At 45.9% G+C, this 18,776-nt stretch overlaps 1 protein-coding gene across 4 annotated transcripts in view; it reads left to right on the plus strand.

Annotated features, from left to right (window-relative positions):
- The first annotated feature begins 2,269 nt into the window (after positions 1 to 2,269).
- Positions 2,270 to 18,776, plus strand: part of CACNA1D (calcium voltage-gated channel subunit alpha1 D) — a 309,771-nt gene continuing 293,264 nt past the window's right edge. For 3 of the 4 annotated variants that reach the window (XM_069475891.1, XM_069475893.1, XM_069475890.1), the window contains exons 1-3: positions 2,270 to 2,887; positions 4,799 to 5,108; positions 9,196 to 9,301. In XM_069475891.1, coding sequence (XP_069331992.1) covers positions 2,821 to 2,887; positions 4,799 to 5,108; positions 9,196 to 9,301 — 483 coding nt within the window. In that variant the 5' untranslated portion in view covers positions 2,270 to 2,820. The remainder of the gene's footprint in view (positions 2,888 to 4,798; positions 5,109 to 9,195; positions 9,302 to 18,776) is intronic. The other variant, XM_069475892.1, reaches the window with a different exon arrangement.

Here is an 18,776-nt window from a genome sequence, read left to right on the forward strand (position 1 = left end):
TCCTCTCTCCATCAGCCTAGCCTCACCCATATTCTGCCCTGCGCTTCACTCTCATCCCTAAAGCCCATTCCTCTTACCCCATCTAGAGCCTATAAAAGTAGTCACCTGTTTTTAATAGACTTTGTTTTTTTTAGAGTAGTTTTAGGCTTACAAAAAAATTTTGTAGAAACTACAGAGTTCCCAAATACTCCCTCCACCAACAGTTTCTCCTATTACTACCATCTTACATTACTGGGATACATCTGTTACAATTGAACCAATATTGACATACTATTATTAACAAAAGCCCCTAGTTTACCTTAAAGTTCATTCTTCGTGTTGTACAGTTCTATGGATTTTGACAAATGCATAATGTCCTACATCCATCATTACAGTATCATAAATAGTTTTACTGCCTTAAAATTGCCCCGTACTCCACCTGTTCATCCCTCCTCCTCCCCATCAGTTTTTAAGAATCAGTTAAAATGCCCGCTTCTGTGAAAACTTCTCAGATTTCCTCAATTATAATTAATCTCTGATGCTTGAATACTGTTTTTTCATACTTGTTACAGCTTGTGTGTTCTGCATGGTATGAGAGATGCATACACACTTTGCTTCCTTCATTAGATTGTCCTTGAGGGAGGAGCTGTGCCATAGATTTGTCCTGACAACACCTAGCCCAGACCCTTGTTCTTAACAGGTGCCTTAGGAACACTGGCTGAACCGAACTGAGTCCTGAGCAAACATTAGGAGGGGATTTTGTAGAAAAGGTCTCAAGAGGCAAGGCTTTAGAGTTGGCGCTCTGACAGTGACATGCGCACTTGTGAATTTCACAAGTGCTTCACGGATGGGTGAGTTCTTTGACAGGAACCATCTTCTGTCCCTTCAGGTTTTGGCTCAGAAGCAGCCATAGGTGAGGTGGCCCAGGCCAGCTTTAAATTGCTACTAGACCATAGGACTATTTCCCTGCCTCTCCTGTCTCCAAAAGCAAAGCAAAACACAAAACCCGGCAGGAGCCTGGTTGTTTTCATCCTTCCAGACCAGACACCCCCTGAGAAAGGCCCCTGGAGAGTCTCTGTCTGGTCCCCACTCTCTCGTCCCAGGGGCCCCTCTACAATTGCGGATGCCTAGTGTGTCTTCTATGGGCAAGGAACACCTTCCCATAGACAATTCTTAATTTTCTTAGTTCACGCTGAGCTTGTTGCTTTATTTTTTGCTTTAAAGACGCTGTTCTTAAACGTTCTAAAACGCTGTAGGAACATGCAGATCGGAACAAAAGCAAATAAATCGAATCCTGGGAAGTAACAAAGCAGACGCCCTTCTCCAACAGCCAGCACAGAGCTAAATGAAAAATATCAGTCATCCACTAGATACAGTATTTTTCCCTCCAGACAGGAGCTGCCGTTTGCAACCCGCCCCCCAATCCCCAGTATGAGACAGCAAAGGTATCATAAAACAAACTACTCTCCTCAGCTCCCAGACTGGAGTCGACAGTTTCAGCTGCACTATTTCTTTGAGCAACACAAGCGGTTTGAAAGACCTTGGCTTCTACTTCCCTGTACCTGCCTCCAAACACACTTGGGGGAGAGATACTGGCTCGCCCCTTAGAGCCCACGGCGGCGCCAGACCGCGCGCAGGGCGGGGTGCAGAAGGGTGCTCAGCAAGCCGGGTTGGAGCTGCAGGCAGTTACCTGGGGCAGCGTGTGCTTTCCCTAGAGCCGGTCTCCCCCATCCCCCGCAGCCAGAAAGAGCGGAGGGGAGGGGGGCGCCTGCTCAGCCCGGAGCAGTAAGGGAGCCAGGCAGAGCCCCGGGAAGGGTGCGCGTCGAGACCGCAGCGACGACCGCCCGCTAGCACCTGTGCTCCCAGGGGGCGGGGCCGCCTCCAGGTGTGCCGAGAGAGAGGATCGTGCGTAGAGCCCAGGCCCGCCGCGGGAGCCTAAGCGACCCCCGCCCCCGAGAGGTGCAGGGGGAGGAGCGGTTAATCCGCACCCCGCCGCCGCCCGCCTCTTTCGGGGGAAAGGGGGAGAGCACACCCTGCGGCGCGGAGGGGGTTAACCGGGCGGCCCGCGGCTGGAGCGCGCTTAACCCTTTGGCGCCCGCAGGTCAGCCGAGCCAGGCCCGGGTGGCGGCACCCCGAGTCCCTCGCGGCGGCCACCCCGAGCGCGCGGGCCGTGCGGGGAGAACCCCGCGCCGGGCCGCCGACTGCTGGGGCGCGGCGCGGCCGTGGGAGGCCCGGGCGGACGGGGGGAGGGCGGGGGACGGCGGCGGCGGGCGCGCAGCGTCGCCAGGGCGAAGCCGGCGTGCGGCGCGGCGCGGCGGGCGCGGAGCGAGCGAGCGGACGAGCGCCTCCGTCCCCGGATGTGAGCTCCGGCTGCCCGCGGTCCCGAGCCAGCGGCGGCGCGGGCGGCGGCGGCGGCACCGGGCACCGCGGCGGGCACCGCGGCGGGCGGGCGGGCATGGGGGGCGCTCCGAGCGGCCCCGGCGGCCGGGCCGGCATCACCGCGGCGTCCCTCCGCTAGAGGAGGGACCAAGCCAATTCTCCTTTGCAGCAAAAAATTACATGTATATATTATTAAGATAATATATACATCTGATTTTATTTTTTTAAAAAGTTTATTTTGCTCCATTTTTGAAAAAGAGGGAGCTTGGGTGGCGAGCGGTTTTTATAAATTATCCTTATTTTCTGTTATTTGTCCCCGTCCCTCCCCACCCCCTGCTGAAGCGAGAATAAGGGCAGGGACCGCGGCTCCTACCTATTGGTGATCCCCTTACCCATTCCTCCCCCGCCCCAACGCCCAGCACAGTGCCCTGCACACAGTAGTCGCTCAATAAATGTTCGTGGATGATGATGATGATGATGATGAAAAAAATGCAGCATCAACGGCAGCAGCAAACGGACCACGCGAACGGTGAGCAGCCAGAGCCCGGGCACCCGCTGCCAAATCTAATCCTGTCATGGTCCTCCGCTTCCCACCCCCCTTCCCACCCCCCACCCCCACGTCTCCGCTGCGCTGGGTGGGTTGAGGGGGTTGGAGAGAGGGTGCTTCTAGCTCGGTGTCATCTACATAGAAAGGGAGATGCGTGACAGCCACTCCGTTTTCTCCTTCAGGCCCTGAATGTCAGAGTTAATTCTGCATTTGTGGGGTGGGGGCGGCCGTTGAGTGTGTGGAGTACTGTGCAGCTCGAGGGGCTGCGAGTCGAGGTGATTCGGGTTCAGTGTCCTCGGGCTCAACTTTCCTTCAACGCCCCGTAGCGATGGAAGGGGGGTTGTCAGTCCTCAGCCGAGCCCCCTTTCCAGCCTCTTCCCCTCACCCGCCCCCTCATTGACTAGAGAAGGTCCCCGGTGGCATCCGGAAAATTCTAGGATTGCCCGGTTTCACCCTTCAAGCCGCCGATGAGTGAAGCACACCCCTTCCCTCTCGGGGGAGGCCGGGTCTCCGTATCTAGGGGAAGGGGGTCGGGTGGAGCGTGTATTCCCGCTCCCGTCGCCGGCTGTGCACACGTCGGTAACCTAGCAATGCCCGGGGAGTCGCAGCCGCTGTGGGGCTCCTCTCCCCAGCCCTGGCCCGGGCACCACGTGCAGTATGCACGCTGGCCGGGGCTGGGTCGAGGGAGGCTGGAGCAGCTCCTGGCCGGCCCTCCTCTTTGGAGATCGCCAGTGCCCCTCAACCCCGGTCGGCTGGAAGCCTTTCCGGGTGAGCGCTCCCCAAGGGAAAGGCTTGGCACGATTCGTCCCTGGCGCCGATTGCCTGCTGCCCGCCCTCTTTGCCCCCTTCTCAGGCTTGCTGGGCAGGCAGAGCTGTGCTTGCTTTGACTCTTTACTTAGCAGTAATTGGTTTTGCAAATGCCCATCCCTCTACCCCTCTGCCACCTCTCTCACTTTGACTTCTGCTTCAGTGAGGAGGCTGTGGTGGAAGGCAGGCAGGTGCTTAGGGGGTGGCGTGACCCAAGCCTGGTGGGTGCTTCACACACGGAGCCTCCTTGGGATTCTGTCTTGTGTGCACCTGAAGGCCAGCCTACTCTCGTATGCTCCTGCTGAGGCCTGGAGGGCCCCTGGCATGATCCAGGCTATCCTAGGTACAGGGGTGCAGGCCAACTGCCTTGTCTGCTTCTCTGGATGCTGGCTTGGCTGATGCTGCTGCAATTTAAAATGCAAAAAAGCCCTAAAGATGTTTTCTGTTTTCGGAAGCCTGTGGAGGAAATGAGTCCCAAGCATCATGAATTTTCATTTGCAGGAAGTGTCAGTGCATAATCTAGATATTTGTTATGGGGTTTTTGGTATTGCCCGGGTGCCAGTGGAGGATTTTTTTCCCCATGCTGAAAAAAATGCATTTGTGGCTTTGGAAAGATGTTGGAGTAACACCTTGAAAATGATTAAGACTATTGAATTATTGTCACTGCCTTTTTTTTTTCTTGGTGATGTGGTAGTTATGTTAGAGAAAAGCTGTTGTACATATGTTAACTCATTAGAGATAGATGGGTTTTAAAATTCACAGAAGATGTGGCATAAATGTGGGAATGACCTCCGTTTGTCAGAAGAAATGTACTAAAAGACTCCTTGTGAAGGAGTACTAACCCCGCTGGGTGTGATGCAGCACTGAGCCAGTGTGATCCACGCTTAGACCAGAGCTCATGGACTCTCCTTGCTGCTCTGGTTGACCAAACCCCTGCTTCTGAAAAATAGGACGTGAGGTTCAAAATAGAAACATAGGAATGAGTCCCCCTGTTATTGATGGAAGACAACCTTTGCTTTTCTCCCCTGCACACTGGATTCTCATTTTTTTTTTTTTTTAAATCTTTCTTTTTCTCCTTCTCTCCAGAGGCAAACTATGCAAGAGGCACCAGACTCCCTCTTTCTGCTGAAGGACCAACTTCTCAGCCGAATAGCTCCAAGCAAACTGTCCTGTCTTGGCAAGCTGCAATCGATGCTGCTAGACAGGCCAAGGCTGCCCAAACTATGAGCACCTCTGCACCCCCACCTGTAGGATCTCTTTCCCAAAGAAAACGTCAGCAATACGCCAAGAGCAAAAAACAGGGTAACTCGTCCAACAGCCGACCTGCCCGCGCCCTTTTCTGTTTGTCACTCAATAACCCCATCCGAAGAGCCTGCATTAGTATAGTGGAATGGAAGTATCCTTTTTTGGGGGAAAGTCTTTCTCATTTTCTCTTTTACCATCTGTTCTTTAAAAGGATTTGCTTTCTGAAATGACACAAAGCTGTAGCAGTCTGGAATGTGAGCAACAGAAAAACTGTATATAAGGGGTTTTATACCTTCCAATCTCCTCAGGTTGCAGAGGGTTGGCTCTGCGGGTATCTTTAGCCTCCTGTCTGGGTGTGTGTGTTTAGTGGTGGGGAAGGGAGTGACAGCCTGAAACTTCAAAGTGGTAGATAATTAAAATATGAAACTAACCTTTGGTCTTTGGACATTAGATGGCTGGTTTTAAATACACTGTTGTTTTTGGGCAGTGGTATGCATTGAACCTATTGCAAATAAGATATGCTGATTAAAAAAAAAGACTGTATGAGACTGTACTGGAAGTGAATACATTTTTGACCTTTAGTAGAATCTTCTCATTCTAATGTTTGAAATTTGCTTCTGCAACTACAACTAATGCTGGGTTGCCTCTAGCTCTGACATTTGGCGATTCTAATTGTTCAGGTAGCTACAGATATCAACACTTACTTCATAGGGAGGGAGTGCTTTTGATTTTTTTCCTTGTTTTGGCTGATCAATGCTATGACTTCCTGGAATTTCCTTTTGACAAGTTCCAAAAAAGCATTTGAAACGTGAGCACGAGGGAGCCTGTGAAGGGAGAGGTTTGCACGTGCCTCTTCCTCCTGAGCCTTTATGAGTTAGAGAACGGCCCTCTCAGTGGAGGAATTTGCAGTTGCTGCCTTTATAAAAAATTCTGTCTATGTCTTTGGACTGGAGTTACATTTCTGGGTGTCTCCTTTGTATTTTTAAAACTGAACTCCAAATGCCCCAGAATGGTTGTCACGTGCCAGATCTTGGAAAACCACGGTGCTTCTGCCAGCTTATCCTCTTCCCCAAACCTGGGGGCAAGCCTTCAGTTACTGCCATTCTTCAGAAAAGGTTGACTGAGGCCTGCTTTCTGAGCAAATGGCTTTTTAATTAGTCAGATGATTCATTAGTCTGGATAAAATAAAGCATTTCCTTTCCCCAGAAGTATGTTTGGGCCTGACAGGGGCCTTCGCACAGTTTCTAACTGTAGGAAGGGGTGTGAGTAGAGGGCTTCTCCCACCAGGCACGGAGGGATGGGGGGCCCACACTGAAAAGGGAGGATGTTGGCCACCAGCTAGAAAGCAGAGCTGAAATCCCCTTATAACTCAGGTACCCAGTAGGCAGCCGTCAGCATGCCCTCTGTCTTAGCTGGCTGTTTTCTCTGCTCATGGACAGGAGTTAAAATGAGGTAACTGTCTAGAAAGGTTTTGGAGAGAGCAGCCAAATGCTAGGGTAGGATTTGAGGGGTTTTCGTGTGCTTTTTCTTTTTAGAACAGATGTCTCTTCTCTAGAGTGAGTTATGGTGTCTCTCACATAGCTGGGGTTGTGTGTATGCATTTTCTCTTTAAGTTCTTCTCTAGTCTGAGAGCAGAACACTCGTGTCAGGCTAGGAGGGAATTAGGTGAATCAGGATGTGCCTCAGTGGCATCTCTGGAGTCATGGGCAGCAGCTGCACTTTGCCAGAAATATCTCCTCCTTAGGTTGGCTTGACATGACTCTGAGTAAGCAGAGCCCTCTCAGTGGGGTCATTAATTTTATGTGGAGTGAGGTGGGAGGCCTGATGCTGTTTCTCTTTGTGCACAGTAATTGGTACATAGCAGTTTATGTGTACAGAGTGAATTCCTGCATCACACTGCTGTCTCCCTTTTCCGAGTTGCCAGACACATGCTGGACAGGAATTAGGGGATGTGGCTGCCAATTCAGGGAGACGCCTGCTTACAAACGGGACAGTTTGTAGACTAGATAGATCCTTAAACAGTATATGATCCATTTGTTTTTTTAAATGACAGTTTCCTTCTAATTCAGGGAGCAGGTTATAGAAATCCTCCCCAAAGACAGCTCCATCAGGCCCAGTCTGCCTTGGGAGAACAAGAGTCTAGTTTACAGACAGGCAAGGCAGAGTGTCCTGCACCCTGGGGGAGTGAGGGGTGTTCTCCTTATCAGCAGGAATTGTCAGGACTAGACCCATCTATTTTTTTTCTGCTCTGTTCTGCTTCGCTTGTAAAAATCTTGTGGCAGTGAGATGGTATCTACCCGTACCTGAAGACTGAAACTGAACCAACATAAAGAAAAAAAATACACCTTATTGTTAGCCTTCCTGGACAGTGTTAGTATTTCTCAGATTTGCTGGTTTATCATTTAGGGATTGAGAAATCAAATAGGAAGAAGAGTGATATGGGGGAAGGGAGAGACTAAGTGTGTTTCTATAGAGAACAACATTGGGGCACTTGACTTTTTAAATTTTAGTGGAGACCTGCTACGAGGAAGAACGAAAAGGGAATTCTGAAGTTTTCTTAAGGTGTGTGAAAGTTGGATCCCTGGATGAAAGATTTTGTAATACTAGATCAGTTAAAAAATAAATCCATGGAAATTAGTAAGGGAATAATGTTGTTCATTTCCTTATTTCAGTAAGTTATCAAAGCTCTTCAAGGGGCTGAGGTTTTATGAAACTCAAGATAGCTCCAGAGAGATAAAGGGTATTTATTTCTTGTAGCATTTTTGGATTTCCCAGAAGGGTGTCAGGGCAAATGGAGAATAGTCTGTTCATATCCTCGCATTTTAAGTACCTCAAGGTATTTAGTTATATCAGCGGCCTTTCCCCTTGTGGGTGAGTATATCAGAGAAGTGCTGTTGTAAGATCAAGCCCAGGAATTGCAGGTTAGGTTGGTGCTCATGAAACCTCGCATTTGGAAAGGCTGAAAACCAAAAGAAGAAAAACAGTCATTTTGGCAGATGTCAAATTTTGCATTGCCAGTTTTGACAGTGTCTCTTAATAACACCAGAATGTTTAAGCAAGTATCTTTTGAAGGCTGATCTCAGAGTGGTTCTTCCAGACAGGCCTCCGAGATTTAGAATTATGAAAGCCTCCTACATTGAAAGTGTCTGGTGCTGATTTCTTACAGCTTTTTTGTTTAAGTTGTCTATAAATTGAGTACAGTAACAGCACATTATAAACGAGCTCCAGTCCATCTCTTAATCTGAAACAGTTATAGCCATTGATTGCTCTAGTAGTGAAAGCAGAGGAGGGAGCTGAAGCCTGCCTTGGTTATTCCACTGTCAGAGGTATTGGAATATGCCATGAAAAAGTCACAGGTTGAATGGAGAAGGTCCTAGTGACTTGGCCTGCCCCAATCCAGACAGGAGATTTAGGCTGACACCACCAAGAATAGCCCCTGAGAAAATGGCTCTAACATATGGAGGCAAGGATCTGTGGAAGAGATTTATCCCATGATGACTTCTGTGTCTACAACAGCCGGGAATTTAGTAAGGCCCTTGTTGCTTTTTTTTTTTTTTTTTTTTTTTTTTGAGACAGAGTCTCACTCTGTTGCCCAGGCTAGAGTGAGTGCCGTGGCGTCAGCCTAGCTCACAGCAACCTCAAACTCCTGGGCTCAAGCAATCCTCCTGTCTCAGCCTCCCGAGTAGCTGGGACTACAGGCATGTACCACCATGCCCGGCTAATTTTTTTCTATATATATTTTTAGCTGTCCATATAATTTCTTTCTATTTTTAGTAGAGATGGGGTCTCGCTCTTGCTCAGGCTGGTCTCGAACTCCTGAGCTCAAACGATCCGCCCACCTCGGCCTCCCAGAGTGCTAGGATTACAGGCGTGAGCCACCGCGCCCGGCCCCTTGTTGCTTTTAAAACTACAAGAAGCAGAAACCTGGTTCACATAGTGCCCTAATTGGATGTACTGTTAGGTCTTAATATACAATGTACAGCAGAAGAATGAGTGTAACATGATCCTTGCAACAGAAGAAAAGGACATGGAGAGGTCATTTGATAGGAATGTCTACTATGAGAAGACCACTGATGACTACGTTTGCTGAAAACCTGCCAGTCACAAGTCAGTCCAAATATGATTTGTGTATGTCATTTTCATTTTAAAAGTGATTCAAAAGGGGTGTGATCAAGAGTGTGCTGAGGGAAATGATTTATGTTTGCATAACGCATATATACCTTAACAAAATTTTTCAGACCATTTGACATATTTATATTATTGGCTATTTTTGCCAATTGTGTGGCCTTAGCTATTTACATCCCATTCCCTGAAGATGATTCTAATTCAACAAATCATAACTTGGTAAGTGTCCTTAGAGTTCCTCCTTGTCCTGGTGTGTGGTTATTGTTTGCGTCTATGCTTACACTGGCAGCTGGCCTTCTGGGTGGCTGAAGTTTACAGCCATGCATGTGATGTGTCCTGGAGCTTTGCAACAGTGGTTTGGGTTTTTATTTTTTTGACTTGTATTCTCAAATTTATACTGAATGAAAGTGTTTAAAGTCATGAATGTTGTATAAATAGATGTGGACTTTTTATGGAAGAGATTTGTAGTGGATTTTAAAATAACTTTTCTTTCCACATAAGCTTTTGCTGTCTACCATTTCCTGATAATATTAGCTTTTTTTTTTTTTTAATCCAGTGTTATTTGGGAGTGGTGGGCACTTTGGTCAATTTTTCTTGTAAGTAGAGAATTATCATAGATTTTGTACATGAACTATTCATTTTTAGAGAAGTAGAATACAAGAAAACTAATAAATCTATATGGATCATAATTTAGAGAATAATACAGTACGGTATTGAAGTTCCTACTCCCAGTCTTCTGAAATGTCCCAAATTAAAATGATTATATGGTTAAATAAATCAGGATACCTCCATATACTTTATAGGTCTCTTAAAGATTTATAGTGCACATTAGCTTAGTAAAACCTCTGGGAAGTTCTGCAGTTAAAAAACAGGTTTTATTTTGTTTAACTCAGCTAGTCCCTAAAAGTAATTGGTCATGGATTCTTTAAACACTTTTTTTGGCAGAAGACTTTAAATTAACATCATGGAACTAGTGTTCCAAGGAACTTCTTTTGGGAAAGGTAGATATAATTAAAAAGAAAAAAGACATTAAAGAGCACTGGACTGGGACTCCTTGTGACTAGGAGCTTGTCACAATTGGCTGTCAACTACTTGTATTTTGGGGCATTTCTCATACCCTTTCTGCATTGTCATTCACCCACCTGGCAATTAAGGGGATTGGATAAGGAGATCACTAGGATTGTCTCTACCTCTGACATTCTGTAATCTTTCTTTGATGATTCAGAAGCCATTTCAGGATTTTTCTGATGCTGCTGCAGCATCCTTCTTGCAAGGATCAGGTCTTTATGATTAGAGGCCATGCAGAACGGTAGATGAAGAAGGGAGCTGCTGTTTTGCTTTTTCCTCTTTTCGCTGCTTCTGTTTGTTTTCGGTTTCTCCTGTTGAAGCTGTATTTTAGCAGGGCTGGATGCTCTTAGCTGAGTGAGTGTTGTAAAGGCAAACACACTAGGCTCTACCTAGTGTGGGAGAGCTCTGCTGGCTTCTGAAGATAGTGAAATTATGCTCTTGTGAATAAGTCTTAATGGTTTATGTACAAGATTTCATGTTACATATAAAATGTTGTGGCATATTTCTGATGTAACATGCTATCTATTTGTGTTTAGGCTTTGGTAGTTTGATTTCTAGAGAATTAAAAGAAATTTTGGACATTGCTGCTGAAAATATTACTGTGAATGGGAGGTGGATACACACATGAACACTTACTGCTTGTATGTATATGCCAGAGATTACTTGTGTAACTTTGGACATTTCAATTAGCTTTTGATTTGGTTGTAGACATGTGACATTAGATGATCATTTTAAAGGAAAAGCAGAAGTAGTGAAAAGCCTCCCATCAATGGAGATAGATCATCATAGTCTAGGCCACAGATGGTGTTAGCCTTGTTACCAAATTTAACGACGTGGATGGTGACCCAGTTTGTTGCTTTTTGTAGCTCAAGAGAACATGATTAAACAAACTTAGAAAATAAATACCTTTCAGAAAGGCAGATTAATTCAGATCAATGGAATAATTAATGTAGCTGCATGTGTAAGCCAATTAATATTCTGATTTTTTCCCAGGGAAATTCAGGGCAGTAATATAAGTGCTGTCAGAGCAGTTGAATTGCTCAGCTAAGAAGCAAAGGGAATAAAATACAGGAAACGGATAAGTCTCTCTTTTTCCCTCTTGCAGCCCCTCCCCGGTGAATCCTTCCTTGACAATTCTTAAACACTGGACTTTATTTATTTTTTTGAGGAGATACAGGCAGTGCGTTGGTTTGGCAGGCCTTTCTAAAAACCAACGTATATTCCTTTGACCACTTAGTATTCTGAAACTCCTCGTATTCAAGTTTGTGTCTCGCTTTCACTTGGATGGTCACATGGCCAGATGAGTTTATACTCTGTCTGACTCTTTAAATATTTCCTTTCCCACTGTGGGAAGAGAAGATCTTTGTAGACTTCCTCCGGATTCTTAGCAAGGTCCCATGCCATGTTGGTCTTCCCACCAGGGAACTGGGTTTTTTTTTTTTTAATACATTTGACCCAATTTGTACCAAAGTGATTGCTCTATTTTTGGGATCGGTTTAGAGGCAGCTGAACGAGGCTTATTTTTCATCTGTAGTAAATACTTTTCATTTAATGTGAGTGGCAAAACAAAGGGCAGAGGCTGTCATGGGTTGCAAAGCTGTATGGTTTCCTTTACTTGTTAGCTCTGTGGGAAGCATGTAGAGTGAGATGCAGGGCCAGCGTAACGGATGATGTTTCTGCCTTTTACAGTCATTTGTAGTGAAATTATTACTTTTGTTGGGTAAGAAATGTGGCCTTCCCCATTGGTCCAATGGGGTTGTATGTAACTCAGCTACCTTTGGGATTTGGAGACTACCTTGGGGGGCGGCAAGTTTTCCCAGGGTTAGATTTTTTTTTTTTTTTTTAAATATAAACAATCTCAACTTTCTACGCAGCTTTCATTTGTGGGCTTGCAGGGACTAGCGGAGGCTGAAGTCATGGAAACGGTGCAACTCAGTTCCCACAGTAATATCCCTCCTCGTTCAGTCAGTTGCAGTATTTCCTCAGCTCTGCTTATTAAAAGTGTTCATCACTTATTTTCTTAGCACAGAGGGGAGCACTTCTGTATCGAGTGTAGAGTGGAGCTGATACAATATCAAACTTCACTGTGAGAAAAACGCGTTATTTCGTATCCCAAACTTCAATTTCTCGTACGCAAACTGATGTGGCTGAACAGTTTTGCGCCTGCGCAGCCTGTTCCTGGTCCTCTCCCTGCCGACGCTGCCTCCGTGTTCTCTGGAGTGCGGAACTGCCTCAAATTAGCAATGTCCGAAAGGGAGATCTTCGGCTGTCCACGCGGGCCTTCCCGGACCTCTGCAATGGCACCGAGCGACTGGGGGACAGCGGCCGTGTCCAGGCCTCTCTATCCATTTATCTAACCAAGGGCCTGTCCATCAGACCAGGTGCTGCGTGAGGGCTCGTTAAACCAAAGGAACAGTCTTACCAGGCCTGTGCTCCCTTTCCTGCCCTTTTCCTCATCTTGTTTTTGGGGCCCATCTGTTTGTTTGTGTTTTTAGCTTATTAACGTTTTGCCTCTGCTACCTCTCCTGCCTTCCCCTTCCTTCCCAGTCACACCACCGCCAGGTGACTTCTGAGAGAGAGGTGATCCTGCAGCTGCAGCGGCCACCCACTGCCCACGGAGGAAAGGCCAGGCCCTGTGGGCAGGTCTGCCTTGGTTTGGTCTGAACTTCTTGGTGTTTTCCCCACTCTTCTCCTGCAGAGCCCTGCCCACTTGTCCACCCCCAGTTCCTAAATGCCCCTCCCCTGCTTGCCTGCCTTCTGGCTCTTCCTCCACTGTCCCCTCCATTTGAAATGCCTCTTCTTCCCCGCTACCCCTACTACATGTGTCAGCCTCCCACAGCTGCTCAAGGACAGTCTCAAATTAAGTCTCTTCCATGAGGGCTTTTCTGACATGATCCTAAGGAACAATCTTATCTCACCCTCTCCGGAGGCATTTTGCATATAAAATACTCTATATTTTAGTTACTTATATGCACATCTTTATCCTACCAGCCATCTTCAGAATAAAATTCATAGTGAGCCTTTTTTCTTTTTAGAGATAGGTCTTGCTCTGCTGCCTAGGCAGGCAGAGTGCAGTGTTGTGATCATAGCTCACCGTAGCCTTGAACTCCTGGGCTCAAGCGATCCTCCTGCCTCAGCCTCCCAAAGTGCTGGGATTATAGGCATCAACCGCTGTGCCAGGCTCTAGTGAACCATTTTTGAATCTCCAACCATACCTGGTGCAATGGTAAATAGTAGATGTTCAGTAAATAAGTGTTGTTGGTGACTGCCAAATGATAGCTCTCTCAGGAGAAGCACCTCACCCATTCCTTCCTCTGGGCCATAGGTAGGATTTTTCTTAGGTGGAAGGTCTTTCTGTAGACTCCTTGGAGGACTTTAGTTGGGAATGGGTGGGAAGCGTTTATTCCTGAAAAGGGTAGGGTCTCTGACCCTTGTCATGCACCTGTGGCTGAAGCCCTCAGAGCTGGGTTTCAGAGCTGAGCAGTCTAGTACATTTTGTGCTCTGGTTCTGGGGCTCAGAGGAGCAGAGAGTGGTGGGACCTGTCTGAGAAGCAGTGCTGCGCTGTGGACACTTGTCTGCAGGCCTGATGCCTTACAGTGGCCAGGGATGCTGTGGAACAGTCTACTTTTATTGCTTTCTCTCTTCTATGCCTGAGATCCCAGTGTTACAGTGTTAGCTGGTTTAAAAAGCAAATTCATTGTATCTGCGTGGTCATGTGGTTTAGCATTTTCCAGTTTTTGCACATAGTGGTTTAAATTGTAATACCTGAAACACAATTTTGTAACCTGGGGCCTTGGACGTGGCCTCTAAGGGTGGGTGTTAGTTGCATACATCATCAACACTGTCTTTGCTGTATTGTCTTTATGTCTGAGTTGAGCTTTCTTATTTCTGCATGCCCAGGTTCTACCTGTTTTTCTAGGACAGCTCACGCTGCTGCCTACATTCAGCCTTCTCTGATCCTTGGCCACTCCCCACCTCACCTCCGCCCCCCCCTACCTAAGTATAAGTGCGGCTTTCCCTCACTTCTTTACAGATATCAGCCCCTTTACGCCTTGTTTTATAACTGTTACGGGAAGTGACTTGGGGTGTGGTGGCTCTGTTTGTGAGCTTTGGGGTTTGACAGCCTGGCTTTTAGCTAAGTGACTTTGGATGAAACTAGAATATGAGTTTCTAGAGGCTGAGACTGGAGTCTGATTTAGGCCTATAGCTTTCTGAACTTACCTCTATGCCTGGCACACAGAAGGCACATCAGGAAAGGCACATCAAATGAGTGAATAAATAAATGAATGACCATACAAGGGCTCCGTGGTATATCCTTATAGATCATTAGTTAATTTTCAACAATTGGCTAATGATTAATGTTTGCCTGAGAGGCTGACTTTCATTGTCCAATATTAATGAAACCCCAGGAAACGCCTGTCAGAGTTCGCCTTTAATTTCGGGATTGTATCTTTCTTTCTTGGCAGAGTTAACTCTTTATTAAAGAGAGAAGAAAGACAAGTACTTGTTGATACTTTGTGAATCCTAAGTCATAAGCTGGCTTCTGTATTGAGTGTTGTTCATTAGCCACATTGTGACTGATTCTATTTTGGGCAGACGTGTGAGTGTCACGTTTTATGTAAAGATTGGTGGAGGCAGAGCAGAAAAATGGCCAGAGTGGGTGGACTTCTGTAGTAAAACTTTACCTAAAGCTGGTTTCCTACTAATAAAATATGAACCGGTTTATTAGGTACACAAATAATTAAGTCTCTCTTAAGTCTTACCTCATTTTGTCAAAGAACTGTTTACCTAGCTTGATCTTTTATTGAACAGAGATTACCTTGATTGAGTATTGACATTTTTCCAAAAATAAAATTCAACTTTTAAAGAATTTGTATTTGCTACTATTAAAGTTTCTTAAGAAGAAGAATTCCAGTGGGGTCCTCACTTGTTTGTTTTGTTTAAAAGCAAAATCTTATTATTTTACAGTTATACCTTGTACAGTGGACCTCCCTGTTCAGACCCTTTAACGATGGAGACGACCTTAGAGTAAGGCTATTGGGGTGTATTAGATTATTAGCTGGAAGTGTTCCGTTTAGAGCTTTCAGAAACACAGCTCATTCAAATTGGCTTATAGCTGAATAAAAAGTGTGTGTGTGTGTGTGTGAGAGTGTGAGTGTGTAATTTATAAACTCAGTTAACTGAAAAGTCCAAGTGGTAGAAATGGCGTCAGACACAGCTGGAAAGGGGACTTAAAAGATGCCATCAGGATTCCATCCCTGCACCCCGCCCCTCACCTTTCTGAGACCAAAGCTGAGTGACTTCCGGCAGGTTAGCCTCACGGGTTGCCTTAAATGCATATCCTTCTCAGCTGGTTTTGGGGAGAGCATGTGAGGAGGTGCATTTCTTTCTTAATCTCAGCTTCAGTTCAGTATTTTAAAAATGATTGTGTGAGAAACAGAGACCCCTGTAGCAGATTGCTGGGTAGTTTTCTGTTTTAAATACCCCATCAGTATCTGTTTAATTTTTAACTGTTTGCAAAATATGCAATACCTGATACAGAGGAGACAACATGCCCAGCAGCAGAGACACTGAGGTTGTGTTAAAGCTGGTGGTGGTGGGGAACTCCCCAACATGCCCCCAACGGCGCCTCACCGGAGAAAGTTCCTGAGAGAGTGCAGAGCTTCTAGAGTTCTAGTGGTTGGGCTTGCAGGGAGGGACTGTGTGCAGTGTTACTGCCAAGTGGATGGATGGGCTGAGGAGGAGTGTCGTGGTTGTCCCTGGCCCTGCAGGGGTAGGGACAGAGCGGGGTTAGCGGGTGATCCAGGAATAATGTTATTAATAGCATCCCCAGTTCTGCCTCCTGCCTTGCTCACACTCCGGGGCTCTGCCATCAGCAGTCACAGGTTGTGTCCCCAAGTCCTGTTCTGCTCATGTGATGGAAAGAAGGAAAGTGATAGAGGGGGTCTTTCTTTTTTAATTCAAGTGATGTTGATATTCTCCCAGCCTGTGTTCATACCGGCAGTAAGGGTGTTTGGCTGGGCAGGAGGAAGAAGCAGTGGGAACAACTGAAGATGAGGATGAAGAAGGAACTGCCTGAGGTGGCAGTCAGCTGCACACCCCCACTGTGTGTTGGGGGGACAGGTGGGGGTGGCTATTGTCCACACAGACCTTGTGGGGACTAAGCCGTTTCTGGTGGTTTTAACTAAGTGGGGCCCCAGATGCTGTCCAGGCTGAGGAAAATGACTTTCTTCTCCAGAACCTCAAAGCAGTTATTTCTGCTAATTTTTTTTCTTTCTCCCTGCTGGGTGAGTGGTAATTTTAGAAATCACAGGACATCTGTTGCAGTTATTGAGTAAATGAACGTGAGGTCAGGCTGGAGGGAATTGGGGGGCTGACCCGAGGCGGGGAGGGAGGGGAGGCGGGTGCAGACTGCCCCGGGGTAGTGGTAGTGCGGTGGGACCGCGAAGAGGGAGAGGTGGCCTTGGTTGGCTTTGCGTGGGGATTCCCAGGGGCTGGGCAGAGGCTCACGCTCTTGCTCTTTCCCTTTCCCTGCCTCAGTCATCTTCTGAGGGCTGACCCTGTCTCCTTTTCCTTGTCCATGGGGAATTTTTGCACAGCTTAGACTCACAGATGCTTTTGTAGAGCCGTAAGGACACTTGTTTATAAGAAAGGAAATTGAGGCACCTTTATTCAACAAATGTTTGTTGAGACGTACTGTGCAGAGCTCACTGCTCCCCGTTTCCCTGCTGCCTTGTCACGAAGGAAAACCTATAACATGGGGTCAGAGAACAGGCGGACTTGTTTTCCATATTTTGCCTTTGTAATATAAATTATTCAAAATTTACACAAGTAATATGTGAATATGTTCTTTTAAATGATTAAAACAATACAGATAAAGTAACATCCCCTTTTACCTACTCAACTCATTTTAATTACAGTTATCAGCTGTGTGTGATCCTTCAGAATTGGTTTTCACTGTGTGTGTATGTATGTATAGATAATCTGGGCATTTTGAAATATATATACAGTTTGGGCTTTTAAATTTCATGCAACTGTGAACAGAATGCATGCATTATATAGCTTCTCTTTTTCCACGTAATGGGTCTTACAGATCTTTCCATACCTGTGTGCAGAGATCTGACAGCTTCTTAGTTGCTGTATTAAAGTATTCCATGTATGAATGCACCACAGCTTATTTAATTGTTCTCTTTCTGATGAGTGTTTAGGTTAATTCCAAAAGTTTTGCTATATCAAATAATGCTGCATTGAATATCCTTGTGTGTGCTTCTTGCACAGAAGCAAACATTTGGCTGGGATGAGTCCTTAGAAATAAACTCTCTGGGTTGGAGGGTACACGTGTTTTTCATTTCCATATTACTGCCACCTTGTCCTTCACTAAGCCTATATGGTTTTACTCCCACATCACATCTCATTGCCATCAGTGGTCATTTCACTCTGATGAGTGACCTCCTTTGTTCTATATCTTAGGCTATAGGAAAAAAATCTTGGGGATAGGGCATGGCCTCTCTCTTGGATGTTGTTAGACTTCCAGAGCATCTGGTTAAGAGCAGAAAGACCATGAACCTGAGCACTAATTTTTTTGAAATCTCTTTTATACCAGTGACCCAGAGAAAAAGCACCAAAACTTATTATTCTTTCCTTTGCTTTGGGTGCCAGCCACTTGGGTACCACAGTTCTTTCCAGTGACATATTTGTTCTAGCTAGCTAATAGGTAAATAAGTTCCTAGTACAAAAACTGAGTGTTAGTTTTGGAATGTTTGCTTGCTACAGGTGGGTTTCACAATGAATACTGCCTTGATGTCTCTGTTAGTTGGGGAAGAAAAATATCCAATCTGCTATGTTTTTGTTGTCCTATATTTTTGTTGTCCTATATTCTTATTAACTATTTTATTTTCACACACAACATCTCACTATTATTATGGTATGTATATGGGGTTTATGCCCCTCCTACTTCCAAAAGTTTATGCCCTTCCTGCTTCTCTGAGGTGGTTTAGAAAATAGAATTTGATGAGAAGATGAGGCAACTGGGAGTGGAAACGCAGTAGACTTGCCGAGGTGTGGGAGGTAAGCGGAGTGCTGAGGCCTGAACAGAGGTGGCCTTTAGGTTTTCCAGCTGTGGCAGCAAAAGAGAGTGTGTCCTAACTTGCAGGGTTTTTATGCTGTCAACAAAGGGAAGCAGCCACTGTCATTGAGACAAGCACTTTCTAGGAACCAAATTCAAGGAGGAGTCTGCAGCATGGGTCCTTGTAGGAGGTCCTTTGTTGGGGCAGGATGAGCCATATCTTTGCTGTGCTTTTGTGAGAGTCTGAAATGCAGTGCAAACAGACGGCCTCTGCATTCTTATGTTTAAAGGGTCAGGGCACAGCATTAAACTGTGCAATAATGAAAGCACTTCTAAATTCTGTACGAATTTTGCTATTTGATTATTTAAATTAATGTAGCACCAAAGCTGAGAAGTTTAAAAATGAGTAGTTTAACATAGCCATTATTTAATCATTCATAAAGTACTTTTTGAGCATTTATTATGTGTAAAATATAGTCCATTAAGCACATTCACTGACTGTGCTAACTTGGTTTAAGTCAGAATACAAGGGGATAGTATGAATTAATGCGAAGAACATC

Source organism: Eulemur rufifrons, chromosome 7 (assembly GCF_041146395.1).
Source record: "Eulemur rufifrons isolate Redbay chromosome 7, OSU_ERuf_1, whole genome shotgun sequence".
Classification (NCBI taxonomy): domain Eukaryota; kingdom Metazoa; phylum Chordata; class Mammalia; order Primates; family Lemuridae; genus Eulemur; species Eulemur rufifrons.